General features: G+C 42.5%; 1 protein-coding gene across 4 annotated transcripts in view; it reads right to left on the bottom strand.

The window, feature by feature from the left end:
* Positions 1-10,588: 10,588 nt before the first annotated feature.
* The window catches only part of LOC147016659 (uncharacterized), a 42,990-nt gene continuing 37,816 nt past the window's right edge, over positions 10,589-15,762 (bottom strand). For 2 of the 4 annotated variants that reach the window (XM_085845542.1, XM_085845539.1), the window contains exon 5: positions 10,589-14,571. In XM_085845542.1, coding sequence (XP_085701668.1) covers positions 14,228-14,571 — 344 coding nt within the window. In that variant the 3' untranslated portion in view covers positions 10,589-14,227. The remainder of the gene's footprint in view (positions 14,572-15,762) is intronic. The other 2 variants (XM_085845541.1, XM_085845538.1) reach the window with 1 other exon arrangement.

The raw sequence follows: 15,762 nt of genomic DNA on the forward strand, positions 1-15,762 counted from the left end.
TGTGTGTGTGTGTGTGTGTGTGTGTGTGTGTGTGTGTGTGTGTGTGTGTGTGTGTGTGTGTGTGTGTGTGTGTGTGTGTACCTGGCGCCTTAGAGGGTTTGAGATTTGTATATTCATTGGAATTGGTTGTGTTTTCCCCACGCCCTAACTCACACCACCATCCCGTCGAATCGCCCCGGATCCCTCCTCTTGCCGAGTCTTATTATTATTTCTGTTAGAGAAATAAACATTATTAACTCAGTGAAAAGCAACTCGTGCCACCTTCCTCGTCCCGTTTGCGGTAGAGCGATTAAAACCGCCACCTTTGGGTTATAAGAAAATAAACCGCCTCCATCGTTTCGGCTCATTCTACGTTGGCGGGACTGTTCAAGTCCCGTGGACGTCACAATATTCACCTCAAAAGTACATTTGTACACATAAACTAAGTACCATTTGTACATATTTACCTCAGAAGCACATTTGAACACAAAAACTAAGTATCATTTGTACACATAAACCAAGTATCATTTGTACACATAAACTAAGTATCATTTGTACACATAAACTAAGTATCATTTGTACACATAAACTAAGTACCATTTGTACATATTTACCTCAGAAGCACATTTGATCACAAAAACTAAGTATCATTTGTACACATAAACTAAGTATCATTTGTACACATAAACTAAGTATCATTTGTACACACAAACTAAGTACCATTTGTACATATTTACCTCAGAAGTAAATTTGTACACATAAACTAAGTATCATTTGTACACATTTACCACAGAAGCACATTTGTACACATAAACTAAGTACTATTTGTGCATATTCACCTCAAAAGTACATTTGTACAGATAAACTAAGTACCATTTGTACATATTTACCTCAGAAGCACATTTGAACACAAAATCTAAGTATCATTTGTACACATAAACTAAGTACCATTTGTACATATTTACCTCAGAAGCACATTTGAACACAAAAACTAAGTATCATTTGTACACATAAACTAAGTATCATTTGTACACATAAACCAAGTATCATTTGTACACATAAACTAAGTATTATTTGTACACATAAACCAAGTATCATTTGTACACATAAACTAAGTATCATTTGTACACATTCAGCTCAGAAGTACATTTGTCCATGAAGTAAGTAAATTTATACATAAACTAAGTATCATTTGTACATATATACCTCAAAAGTACATTTGTACACAGAAACTATGTATCATTTGTACACATAAACCAAGTTTCATTTGTACACATAAACTAAGTATCATTTGTACATATTTACCTCAGAAGTACATTTGTACACATTCACCTCAGAAGTACACTTGTACACATAAACTAAGTATCATTTGTACGTATTCACCTCAGAAGTACATTTGTACGTATTCACCTCAGAAGTACATTTGTAAATATTGTTGCGGATTTCGCGCCCGCCGGCGTGCGATGGCCACGTAACTCGAATCGCGGCGCGTCGCCCACCGGACGGACAATCCAGTCGTGACCCTCTCGGACTAACGCCGGGAACCAGTCACGGGTGGACCTTTCGGTCTCACCGCGATCGAGCCAATCAGCCCCCGCGTGGGATAGGGTTGCTCGCCAAATTCGAACTACCTAAGTACCCACGCGGAGGGTAGACCGGGCGATCGCACCTCGCCGCAGGTCGACTTCGGACACGGGCCACTTAAGCGACCCGTTCCGTACTATCAGAATAACCGAGCGGTGTTATCGTCGACCTCGACGGTTCGATTAATTATCGGGCGTATTCAGCCCACTACCAACCCTTTACGTGAAGCAAGATGGGGATTCAATGGAGGAAAAGACGAAGCGAAGCGGGAGAACAGTTCAACAATAAAGCACGTTTATTCTCGGCACACGGGAAGCACACAAATACAATTCCACCAAATGCACACAAAAAAAGAAAACACAATTCCATTTACATAAAAAGCAAACATAAAAGTGAAAACACAGTGCAGAGCTAATTCCGACTACCGAGCACACGGCAACACTTATACAATTCTACTTCACAGACGGCGCCGACAACACATACCCAAAACCAAGGAAAAGAAATACCCTCAAGAATGAGGTAGGCCTGGGGCCGAGACCTGGTCGGGCCTACCCGTCTGGTGATGAGACGCGGAGCGGCGATGGCCCCGCAACCCGCGGGCCTCGTGGACAGTGCCTGGCAGGGGGGTGGGAACGGGGCCCCCTTGGTCGCACTATCTCAGCGCGGGGGGAACAGGAGGGGGTTGCTGATGCTCGGGGTATAGAGGATCTTTATTATCTGCGCGACGAGCGTCTCCACCTCGGCCAGGTCGCGCTGCCGGCCTCCCAGGGGTGCGCAGCTCCTTGCACGACGCGAGCACCCTTCGTCCGACTCGCCGCCTCTCCACAGCTCGTCCCCTCCGTTCCGACTCTCCTTCGCCTCGTTCCGACCTTTACGACTCCCTTCTTCCTCGTTCCGACTTCTTACTCCTCCCTTCTTCCTCGTTCCGACTTCTTACTACTCTTTTACTGACGAACACCGTCCTTTTATCCCCCCGTAACTTCGCCTTTGACCCCCTCCCTTTGACCTTTCAACTCGCTCCCCATTGGCCCGACAAAAAGTGGGCGTGAAGGCTTTTTGATCCACAAATTTGCATATAACGCTCGCCCTGGGGGCGGGGCCAATTCGCCCCTCGCTCATCGATTGGACGGCAAAAAGTGGGCGTGTGTCGTTTTGGATCCGTTTTTGAAGCAGAAAATCCGTGATTTTGTACACGCTGTTCAACGTGCGCCCTACACGAGTCCAGCATCGGTGCCCATGAGTGGCGCGAGATGACGGTGATGCGATGGTGGCGAGTTGTGACGGTAAAGGTCGTGGCGGTTGTGGTGAAGCGGCGTTGTGGTTGGTGGTTGTTGTTGTGGTTGTGATGGTGGCGATTGGTCCAAAATAAAGATAGTAAAAGAAAAACGGCTATCCTGAAGAGTCGCAGCACGTATAAATGACATGTATTCCCACTAGACAACGGGTTTGGGCCTAACTACACATGCACTTACCGAGATACCTCACCTAAGGGACCTGAATGGTGGTTTGCGAATCTGGTAACCACAACAATATCAACTTAGAATCATTTGTACATATTTATCTCAGAAGTACATTTGTACACATAAACTAAGTATCATTTGTACATATTTACCTCAGAAGTAAATTTTTACACATAAACTAAGTACATTTGTACACATAAACAAAGTACATTTGTACACATTCACCTCAGAAGTACATTTGTACATATTCACCTCAGAAGTACATTTGTACACATAAACGAATAATCAATTGTACACGTTCACCTCAGAAGTACATTTGTACACATAAACTAAGTATCATTTGTATGTATTCACCTCAGAAGTACATTTGTACGTATTCACCTCAGAAGTATATTTGTAAATATCAACTTTGAATCATTTGTACATATTTACCTCAGAAGTACATTTGTACACACTCACCTCAGAAGTACATTTGTACACATAAACTAAGTATCATTTGTACATATTTACCTCAGAAGTAAATTTTTACACATAAACTAAGTACATTTGTACATATTCACCTCAGAAGTACATTTGTACACATAAACGAATAATCAATTGTACACGTTCACCTCAGAAGTACATTTGTACACATAAACTAAGTATCATTTGTATGTATTCACCTCAGAAGTACATTTGTACGTATTCACCTCAGAAGTACATTTGTAAATATCAACTTAGAATCATTTGTACATATTTACCTCAGAAGTACATTTGTACACACTCACCTCAGAAGTACATTTGTACACATAAACTAAGTATCATTTGTACATATTTACCTCAGAAGTAAATTTTTACACATAAACTAAGTACATTTGTACATATTCACCTCAGAAGTACATTTGTACACATAAACGAAGAATCAATTGTACACGTTCACCTCAGAAGTACATTTGTACACTTCAACTAAGTATCATTTGTACACATTCACCTTGAAGTACATTTATACATAAAATAAGTTTCATTTTCATTATACATAAAATAAGTACACATAAACCAAGTTTCATTCGAACACATAAACTCAGTATCATTTGTATACATTCACCTCAGGTCAGGTATGGGAGCATGTGCCAGAACAGCGCGTCGCTGCGTCCACTTTCCGCCGGTACTCCAGGGGCCTCCGTCTGGCCATCCCCCAGGCAGATGCCAGGCGCATCCCCATCTCCTTGAGATGATGGTCAACCTGTTGCAACCATGAGGCACGTGGTCGGCCCACTGGCCTCCTCCACTCATGAGACTCCCTCACTGAGAGAATCTGGTGAGCAGGATCAGCGTCAGGAAAATGAGCCACATGCCCATACAGCCGCAACTGACGCTCACGGACTATGCAGGTAACAAATCTCATCCGAGTCTCTCTCAGCAACCGCTCGTTGGACACAAAATCCGACCAGCGATAGCCAAGGATTCTCCGAAGAGACCTGGTACCAAAGGAATTAAGTCTCCATCTCAGATCCTTGGTCAGAGTCCAAGTCTCGCACCCATAGAGCAAGACTGGAAGTACCAAGGACCTGAAGACTCAGACTTTCGTCCTCCCGCACAGGTACCGGCAGCGCCACACCCCATGATCCAGTGAATCCATGACTCCCCAGGCCCGACCCAGACGTCTATTGACCTCTGACTCGCAGCCAGCAGAGACATGAATATCACTGCCAAGGTAAGTGAATCTCTCCACGACCTCAACATCCTCACCACAAACAGAAACAGACAGGACAGCAGCATCCAAGATGTCACCGAAAGCCTGGATCTTAGTTTTGACCCAAGAAACCCGTAATCCCAACGGCTCCGACTCCTCATTCAGCACCTCGAGGGCCCCCAAAAGGATGTCTAATGTCTCCGCAAAGATGACTGCATCATCTGCAAAATCAAGGTCCGAGATCTTGACATTCCCAAACGATGCACTGCAACTTAATCTCTCCGACATCCTCCCTAAAATCCAGTCCATACAAGTGCTGAAAAGTGTGGGGGCAAGTACACATCCCTGACGAACTCCAGTAACAACTGGAAATAAGTCAGAGGTGGTACCACCACACTTCACAGCACTCTCAGTACCAGAGTAGAGTTCAGACATCAGATCGATCATTTTTGGTGGCACCCCACGAAGACCAAGAATCCTCCAGAGGACATCCCAATTCACTGAATCAAACGCTTTACATAGATCAACATAGGCTGCAAGCAGCCCCTGCCGAAACTCTCGTCTGCATTCGGTGAGGACAGGAAGTGCAAGGATAGGGTCAATCGTTGACCTCTTTGGTGTAAAGCCTGACTGCGCTGGACGCTGGTGCTCAAGCAGATGGTGGCGAACCCTATCAAGAATTATCCGAGCAAAGACCTTGCCCGGCACTGAGAGCAGCGTCACCCCTCGGTAGTTGTTGCAGTCTTGGCGATCACCCTTCCCTTTCCAGAGAAGGACAACAAGGCCCCTCTTCCAGTCAGTTGGGATGATGCCTGTGTTCCAGGCAGAGCACAAAACTGCATGCAACGACACGAGTGCAGCATTTCCACCAGCCTTGAGAAGTTCGGCATGGATGCCACAGATCCCTGGAGCTTTGCCCCGTTTCAACTGGTTCACCGCAGCCCGTGTTTCCACAAGCGAAGGTGGACCACAGTTGATTCGAGGGTCAGCAACAGGGATTGTAACACCCTTGACGTCCAACCCGACAGCTGGGGGATCAGCCCGGTACAACCGCTCAAAGTAACCAGCCCAGCGGGCCTTCACTTCAGACTCCTCTGTCAAGAGCCTACCACTCTCTGCTCGAACTGCAGTGCTCCGAGGGATGGGCTTGGATGAACGTAATGCGCGAATTCCCCTGTAAGTGGGACGAGAATCACCTGTCCACAGGTGATGCTCTACCCCCTCACAGATTCCTCGCACATAGGCCTCCTTGTCCACCCTCAGTGCACGTACAGTTTTACGCCTCAGCTCCCTGAACAGCTCAGCTCTGCCATTCAGCCTGGCCCTGCGACTCTGGTCAATGGTATCCAGTGTCCCTTGAGAGACAAAATTCTTCTTTGCCCTGCGGTGAGCTCCAAGGCATCCACCGGCAACATCAAGGACGGTGGTCTTGAAGGCGTTCCACAACTCTTCAGGACCCCCCAAAGCACCCAGACCCCCCAAGTGTCCACTCAGCCTGTTCGCAAACTCCTCAGCTACTCTCTCATCCCTGAGCTTGGCAACATCCAGCCTAGGCTGGGATGGTACCATTCTCCAGGACTTAAGTTGCAGCTTTAGAGTTGCTACAACAAGCCTGTGGTCAGTATTGAGGAACTGAGCACTCCGGTAGACCCTGCAGTTCTGGATCATCCTCCAACGACCGTCAATGAGGACATGGTCAATCTCCTTTGCCACACCGCCAGCGTTGGAATACCAAGTCCAGCGATGAGCTTGTGGGCGCTGAAACCATGAACCAGCCACCCTAAGTCCATGGACTTCTTGCAAAGTCAAGGAACTTAGTGCTATTCTGGTTCATAGTTCCTGACCCATGGGGACCAACACACATCTCATAACCATCCCTATCAGTTCCAGTCGATGCATTGAAATCCCCCAAGACTAGAAGTGCATCTCGTCTGGGGCACTGATCAACCACAGACTCGAGTGTGGCGTAGAATGTGTCTTTCACGGTGAGATCACTCGCCTCAGTCGGAGCATAAACAGAGACCAGGGAAATGAACCTAAGGAGTGACGAATCCTTAATCTCATAATACGCTCGTTGACCGGTGTTACCTCAATTATCATTGGGGTCAGCTTATTGGACACAGCTACAGCAACTCCTTGGGTATGGTAACCATCAGAGCGACCAGACCAATAGTAGGTGTTACCACCCACCATTATGTCGCCGCAATCCGGTCTCCGAACCTCAGAGAGAGCTGCAATCCTGATGTCCAAACGCTTGAGCTCAGATGATAACAGAGACAGGTGATCATCCTCTCTTAGGGATAGGACATTCCAGGCACCCACCCGAAGGGACCGCCTCAGGTTAACCCAAGGAGACCGCCGTTTGGTGGACGACACCTCAGCACCACTCCGACACACTCTCCCGCAATCTGACCCAGGGATGTTACCCCATGGTTTCACTCCTATCATCAAAGATTGGGGGTCCCGAAGGCTTTGCCCAATCCCGTCATCCGGTGAGCTGCCCTGCGAAGGGAAGCTGCACAGGAGGTACTCCCACGGAGTGGGTTTTCAGATTTTTTTTGCGTTTTTGCGTTTTGCGGAATGAAGGGTTTTACGGTGGCCGGAGTGCAAATCCTGCCACCAACCTCCTAAAAAGAAGTTACCAAACTGCAGGAGGACGTCCGCAGACACAGTTGGGCACTAGATATGGATGGCCGTTGGCTCACAAGGAGCTCCTCCGCCCTTTGTACACGTTCACCTCAGAAGTACATTTGTACACTTCAACTAAGTATCATTTGTACACATTCACCTTGAAGTACATTTATACATAAAATAAGTATCATTTGTACTCATAAACCAAGTTTCATTCGAACACATAAACTCAGTATCATTTGTATACATTCACCTCAGAAGTACATTTGTACACAGAAACTAAGTATGGTTTGCACATATTTACCTCAGAAGTACATTTGTACACACTCACCTCAGAAGTACATTTGTACACATAAACTAAGTATCATTTGTACCCGTTCACCTCAGAAGTACATTTGTACACATAAACTAAGTATGGTTTGTACATATTTACCTCAGAAGTACATTTGTACATAAACTCAGTACATTTGAACATATTCACCTCAGAAGTACATTTGTACACATAAACGAATAATCAATTGTACACGTTCACCTCAGAAGTACATTTGTACACATAAACTAAGTATCATTTGTATGTATTCACCTCAGAAGTACATTTGTAAACATCAACTTGGAATCATTTGTACATATTTACCTCAGAAGTACATTTGTACAAATTCACCTCAGAAGTACATTTGTACACATAAACTAAGTACATTTGTACACATAAACTAAGTATCATTTGTATGTATTCACCTCAGAAGTACATTTGTAAACATCAACTTAGAATCATTTGTACATATTTACCTCAGAAGTACATATTCACCTCAGAAGCACATTTGTACACATAAACTAAGTATCATTTGTACACATTCACCTTAGAAGTACATTTCTACATAAACTAAGTACCATTTGTACATATTTTCCTCAAAAGTACATTTGGACACATAAACTAAGTATCATTTGTACATATTTACCTCAGAAGTACATTTGTACAAATTCACCTCAGAAGTACATTTGTACACATAAACTAAGTATCGTTTGTACATATTCACCTCAGAAGCACATTTGTACACATAAACTAAGTATCATTTGTACACATTCACCTTAGAAGTACATTTCTACATAAACTAAGTACCATTTGTACATATTTTCCTCAAAAGTACATTTGGACACATAAACTAAGTATCATTTGTACACATAAACTAAGTACATTTGTGCATATAAACTAAGTATCATTTCTACACATAAACTAAGTATCATTTGTACACATAAACTAAGTATCATTTGTACATAAACTAAGTATCATTTGTACACATAAACCAAGTACATTTGTACACATAAACTAAGTATCATTTGTACACATAAACTAAGTATCATTTGTACACACTCACCTCAGTACACTGCTCTCTCCCAATTCCGTCTCCACGTGCTGCGCGACGGCAATGTCGTGTGCTGGAGGATTTATTTATTTGGCGGGTGGGGGGGTATACTTTGAAAGTCCCACTACTTGTTTACTTTTTTATTATCAATCAATTAATTACTTAATTATTATCGATTTATTAATTACTTATTTTTTCGATTTCTCATCTGGGCAATATTTGAGCGAGGAAGCTGATATGTGGACATGACTGTGAACAAGTTGGTCTCAAGGGGTACTTTTGATGTATCGCTTAATCAACTAAGTATTCATTTTTCGTTGAATTTGTTGCAGAATCAGATGAAACGGTGGTGGTTTGGATACGCCATAAGCATAAAGCAATTGATTGAGAAATCAATTAGTTTACGCTTATTTTATTTACGCAATTAATCAAAGATTGTACACCACTCCCTCCAAATTCCATGTCCACGTGTTGCACGGCAGCATCACCAGGCACCGAAGACAGCCCGGCAATGTTCTGTGCGGGAGGATATGTTATTTATTTGGTACGGGGGGCAGTGTACTTTGAATGTAGCTTTACTTGTTTTCATCAAGTTTGGTCACAATGCCATCAGCAGCTACTGAGAAGTTGGAAGTGTTTACGGATGGATGGACGGACAACACACCATCCCATAAGCCCACAGAAACTATGTTCCAGGTGAGCTAATAAAGTCCCATAATGGATAAACGACGATTCATCCACATGTGAGGGCATGGCTTTGTATTCGTAGGTGTATGTTATCCAGTAAAAAGACATGGCCTTTACTGAAGAGGTCAAAGTACGGGAGGGGGGCAAAGCCGGTCTTCGATCGAGTTTATGGGGCAAATATGTGTATGTAGTTTATAAACGTATGTGAGATATGTTGCATGAGTAGGCTCCAGAAGAAAAGTTTTATTGAACACCATGGAGCATTCCATGACCAATCTTTACAGTTTGTTCAGGTTTAAATTGTCACTTTTCTAATCCTGTTGAACACTGCTTCACAACTTATTTGCCATGATGGTCCTCAACGTGCCGCAGTACTTTTGTAATGAGGAAAATAAAGAACATGGAGCACGATCACTGGGTTTGTGATCCTTTCACTTAATCTGCAAAGGCATCAGTCGAGGAGCTTTCTCTGAAGACTCGAGAGGAATTTATCGACCTCAGGAGCGACCACACTCTCAAACTTAAGTTCAGTGAGATGCCTTTGAACTCATTTTGGCTGTAGATGAAAAAGGAGCATCCAACCATCTCTGATAGTACCATTGATGTATTGCTACCGTTTAACAACATACCTTTGTGAAGTGAGCTTCTCAACATTGACACTTATCAAGAACAACAAGAGGTCACGTCTAACGAGCCTGCATCAGGAAGTTTGTGTCACTTTCCAGCAGAGAGTCGACCATTAAGCTCCTCGGTTTCTCCAGACAGGCGCAAGTTTCTCACTCGTACCAAATGAAAGTTTGAGCCTTCAATTTCTCACTTGATTCCTTCTGGGAAGACTTTCAAACAAATTATTTGACTGCCCTGTGATCTTTAATGACATATAAAAGAGATGCGTTTTGAAAAAGACTAAAGTTTATGATCTCCTTCATTAATTGAATGGTGATGAGGATTGTCTTTCATAAAAAAATTTCAAATGAACTTGTATCATAGTTTGAAATATTTCATAAACCATTCAAATTTTTAAAAATGAATTACATTCGTTATGGTTTGCTCGTCTCGGTGGAAAAGGGTGAGTTTTACTCTTGCTTCCAATGGCACGGTAAAATTTGCTTCGCTGTTCCACGAGGATCGAGCAAACTCGAAAATGGCCCCCAAAATAAATAAATAAATAATTACGGCTTTGGAGAACAGTAAATGATACGAGATCTTTCACAAACGATGCAAGCAGAGAGAACGGCCAGTTTAATGTCTTCTTCAACGCAGGGTGTATGCTCCATCATGTATATCTTGTGATTACAGTACCAACATCTCAGTGTGTCGTCAGATCTAATGTTTACCGAACAATAGCACCATTGTGATCTCACATCCTCACTTTGCTCTGAAGTAGGTAAATGATGGAATGTAGTCGGATCCAATTTCCGAGTGCATGTTTACCGAGCCGTCGTACCATTGTGATCTCACATCCTCACTTTGGTCTGAAGTCAGTAAATGATGGAAACCTATCAAGTAAGACACTTTGTAATGAATCGTTTAAAATGGCGTTTAGGTTGTGCACACGAAGTTCATCATATAGTCTGCACCAGCAAATTAGACTCTTTTAGAAACAAAGGACATTTTGTTTTGAACAGAAACATTACGAGGAAAAGGCACAATGTCACAATAAAGAAAGCTCGAAGGCAGCGATGGTTTCGTCTGGGTACAAAACGAGTGGATATAAAGAGGTGCCTTGTAAGCTTGAAAAATGAAAAGTGTATGGAGCTTGTGACGGAATTTCAGATGTACAATGTGTATATATATATATATATATATATATATATATATATATATATATATATATATATATATATATATATATATATATATATATATATATATAATAATATAAAGGTGTACGGAAACAAGGCCAATGAATCAAGACATTCTTTCTTCTGAGGGGAGGAGTGGGAAGTGGGAGGGGGGAGGGTCATATTTCTGCCATCTTTGCAGACATTAAGCATACATGGCCTGGCCTTTAACTGGAAAGAAAGCCAAATTAATAAAGAGCAGATTTTGACGAATAACAAATGCCTGGACGTACTGTATGCTACGACAGACAGTAAAATCTTTCTGATGATGGATAAGAAGCTCAAGAGGAATAAAGAGCTCCTCTTTCTCACAAAAATCTAGTGGTGGTCTGCATCTGCGGACGGATAAAACAATGGATGAAAAAAATGAACAGAACGTTGTTAAAATATACTAAATGCCATGAGAAGCAAGGAGAAGCTGACAATTCGGCCATTAACCTTTCGATTAATGCTTCAAAAACAAAACAAAACAAAACAAAAAAACAACCTCGTCAAAGAAGAGTGCAGTCCCAGTTTTGGAAGAGCACAATTTGAGGAAACGTTTTTTAAACACATCAACTAGAACGGTGCTTGGTAGATCAGATACCTGCACCAGGCTGAACAGTTTATGTTTTGTATCCCACTGATAGTTTGAATCTGAATTCAGACCTTAACCAAAATCTAATCGGCTTGTTCTCGTCATCCATCCAACTCATGCACCAAGTTTCATCACAACTCCACCACAACTTTTTGAAATATCATGCTGTGTATCGTTTTTGGTCCCATCTCAATAGTGAAGAATCAATTATAAAATTTAGAAATTCTCGTGTCCAGAATCAGATCCTCACCAAAATCGAATCAATTCGTCGCCGTCACACACCCAACTTGTCCACCGAGTTTCTTCTGAAGCCGTACATAACTTTTTGAGACATCGTGCTATGTATAGTTTTTAGCCCTATCACTCACTCAATGGTGAAAAATCACTTAAAAAAAAATTCGGATGCAGATCCGGATCTTCACCAAAATCAAATCAATTCGTCCTTGTCACACACCCAACCTGTCCACCAACTTTCGTCCGAATCCGTCCACAACCTTTTGAGATATCGTGCTCACAGACAAACATACAGATAAACAGAGACAAGGGTGAAAACAACCTCCATCCACCTTCGGTGGTGGAGGTAACGAGCATCACACCATATTTAAAAACGTCACAGCAGTTTAGGGGTTGAGTCGTGATTAACTGCAGACTGATCACAAAACTACAAACATATTCACCATCATTCGGTTTGGAATATCAAAAGGAAACTGCCACCTTCGAGACGATATAAATAAATGCCTTGTAATCATCAATATCGTATTTAACACATTCATAGCGATATCTTGGATTTACGTGTTGCAAAGCATTGAAAACAAGTTGGAAGAAAAATATTTACTAACACTGCAAGGCAAAGAACAAAACAAAAAGAAGATGATTAACTTCCTTGGTGTAGTAATGGTTGGAGCGTCCACTCCGAGTCTTGGGAGGTCGGTGGTTCGAACCCCGGTCGAGTCATACCGAATAATTTAATAATGGTACATGCTGCTTCTTTGCTTGATGCTCAGAATTTAAAAACAAACAAACACAGATTGTGAATAAAAGTGCAGGATTGTTGGGCCGAACGGCCTCCTCCTGCAACAAAGTTCCTCGGAACGGAACTCATCCTAATACATAAAACATGTTGCGGCAAGCATCAAAGGTAAATTACAAATAAATGTGTGATGACAAAACTCGACACTCATGACTAATAACATGAAAAACCAAACAAAATGGTGAGCATTGTGATTCCAATTCTATTCAGGAAACATTACCAGCTGTAAGAGTTCGAGCTTTGGTGTTAAACCGTATTCAGAATCATTTTCTGATGAAGACAAGGACCTATAAAGTATAGACAGCAGCGAGACTAAAATTAAAAAGTCAGTTTATCCACCATTTTCTAAAAAGAAAAAGAAAAGAAGGTTTTCAGAATCTCCTCTCTGACGATGAAAGCTATCCACAAGGTCAATAAAAAGCAAAACAACATTGTGCAAATGCACCTGGAAAAAGTGGTCCAAGCTCCACAAATGAAAATCGAGATGTTCTAATACCCCATTTCCACGAGTGGGTTCGTGGCGGTCCGCAATTGCCTCTGCAACATCTCCAATCGCTGGATTTTGCTCCGGGAACTCATTGGGAATTCGAAAATGTGACTAAAAACATAAAGCCTCTCGGCATGAGAGTGGAAATTTGTGCACCGTGTGATGTCATTGCCGACGTCAGTGTGACGATGATGAGCCGTTGCCATCGCGTCGTACGTGTTCTTTCCATCCATCTTGTGGTCAGGTAACTAAATCGTCAATGGGAACAGCAAGCAACGTCCGTGTAGTCTGCCATTATAAAGTCCTTGCAAAAGTCTTTAAATGGTGTGTAACACACGCCTGCACAGACCGAACTCGTGCAAACAGCACGGTTACGTCACATGAGGTGTTGATCGAGACAACGGTTGGAAGAGACTTAAAACCCTGGAACCACAGTGAATTGTGCCAACCAACTAATGGGTTGACAAGGAACAATTGACATAAAGGAACAGGAAGTCTGTGTTTTTTTTCTCAGCCTAATGAGAAAGGGATACCAGTGGCCTGGGAATTGTATTCAACAGCAAAAAAACAAGAAGCCGAGTAAGTCGATATACAAGAATAATTATGTCAAATCAAACTATGAGTTTTGGAACAGGGAAGTTATATAAAACGATAAAGTATATAAAAAATACACCTTGATGTAAATAATTGACATTGCATGGCCGAAGTAGCCCTGTGTTCGTATATATATATGTATGTATGAAACTATGACGGTAACAGACTACAAAGACAGACATTTCCAGCCCTTCTCGTAAAGCCTATTCCAAGCTTATCAAATTTCTACTTACAAGTTCCTGATCCCAAAACCCATTGTGCATCGTGTCACACCGACAGTCCACCTGCGTTTTGAGGTTCGTCCCGGTGTTTTTGTTTCTTTCAGGTGTGCATTCGGCTGTGCCTTATGAGTGTATACGCCAGCAGGAATTCCTTCCCACACATATCGCACTTATAAGGCTTCTCTGCATGAATTCGTTTGTGGCGTGACAAGCCACTGGCATGCGTGAACCGTTCACCACAGAGGATGCACGCAAAAGGCTTGGGGCGCAACCCTGGGCCTGTGTGTAATGACGTCGTGAACGCCGGTCGAGATTTCTGCTTCGGCCTGGATCCCGATGGCAATGACCGCACTGCATGGATTGTCGATGGTGCCGCAAAGGTGCTGGATTGGCCTTGTTCTGAAAGCCCAGTTGTGTTGGGTGTCCATTCTGAAGTAGTGTCTGCTAGGAAGAAGGAAACGGCAAGATTGAGGGTTCGGATTAATAAATGACAAGATTGGGGTTAATATGAGAGAAAGGAAAATGGAAAATGAAGAGGTGGTAGCTCATCAAATCCAAACCCGTTTTGCAAAATGGGTACATGTTAAAAGTATATCTTATTGTGCTTATTTTGTAAACAAGCTCGAATGAGCTAAGATCCTCGTCCTCTTAATGACGACTTCATTGTGATGTATCAGGTTTGCGATGAATTATCTGTGCTAATGCCCGGCTCGATTCCCGCAAACAAAATTCAAACAGCTTGCCTAGTTTTGGAGATAATGGTATAGGCGATTTCCATTAGCGGCAATTTTATGACGTCAACTTTTTTCCTAGGAAGAATTTCCAAAATCTGAGATGGTTACTGCCTGCGTGTGGGCTTTCTGCATATACATGGCAAGTTTCACGAAGATCCGATGAAAACTCTGGGTTGTGAAACAAAAAATGTCAAAAAATAGGAATGACGTCACAAAAATTGATATGACGTCATAATGATGTATCATATGTGCGGAAATTCATCTCTGCTAATGCCCTGTTCGATTCCCTCAAACAGAATTCAAAAAGCTTGCCTCGTTTCGGAGATAATTTTTTAGGCGATTTCCATTAGCGGAGATATTTTGACGTCATAACTTTCAAAATCGGAGATGGTTACTGTCTGCGCAGGGTATTTTTACATATATATGCCAAGTTTCAGGAAGTTTCGATGAAAACTGTGGGCTGTGAAACAAAAAAGTCCACAAGAACAACAACGTGAGTAAGACTTCGAGATCCTCCACGAGGGTCTAAAAATATAGAGGTTAATTTGGATGGCCTGATCTTAGTTGGAAATATGATTGTTGCTTCGCCAGCCAAGTAAGGCCTGAGTCAGATGAAGTGAAAACAAACAATACGTGAAGGGCCCCATCTTCTACCCCAAATGTCCCCATTCCCAAGCACTACTGTTTTTTTTTTTTTTTACCCCAATTTCCCCTTTCTCTTCTTGCTGTTTCATTCAGCTTTAGTGAAACTTGTTCATTCCCATGTGTCTTTCTCCCCCTCCCCTTAATCTCTCTCTCACTTCCACTCCAGCGTTGGTGTTTACCTCCTTGCATTTTGTTCCCTTCAATTCTTCTCTAGCTCTTCCATCAGCCTCGATTACGTATACAATTTATTTATTTA

The sequence above is a fragment of the Eptatretus burgeri genome, chromosome 11 (genome assembly GCF_056783735.1).
Source record: "Eptatretus burgeri isolate ZD-2024b chromosome 11, Ebu_testis_v1, whole genome shotgun sequence".
Lineage (NCBI taxonomy): Eukaryota > Metazoa > Chordata > Myxini > Myxiniformes > Myxinidae > Eptatretus > Eptatretus burgeri.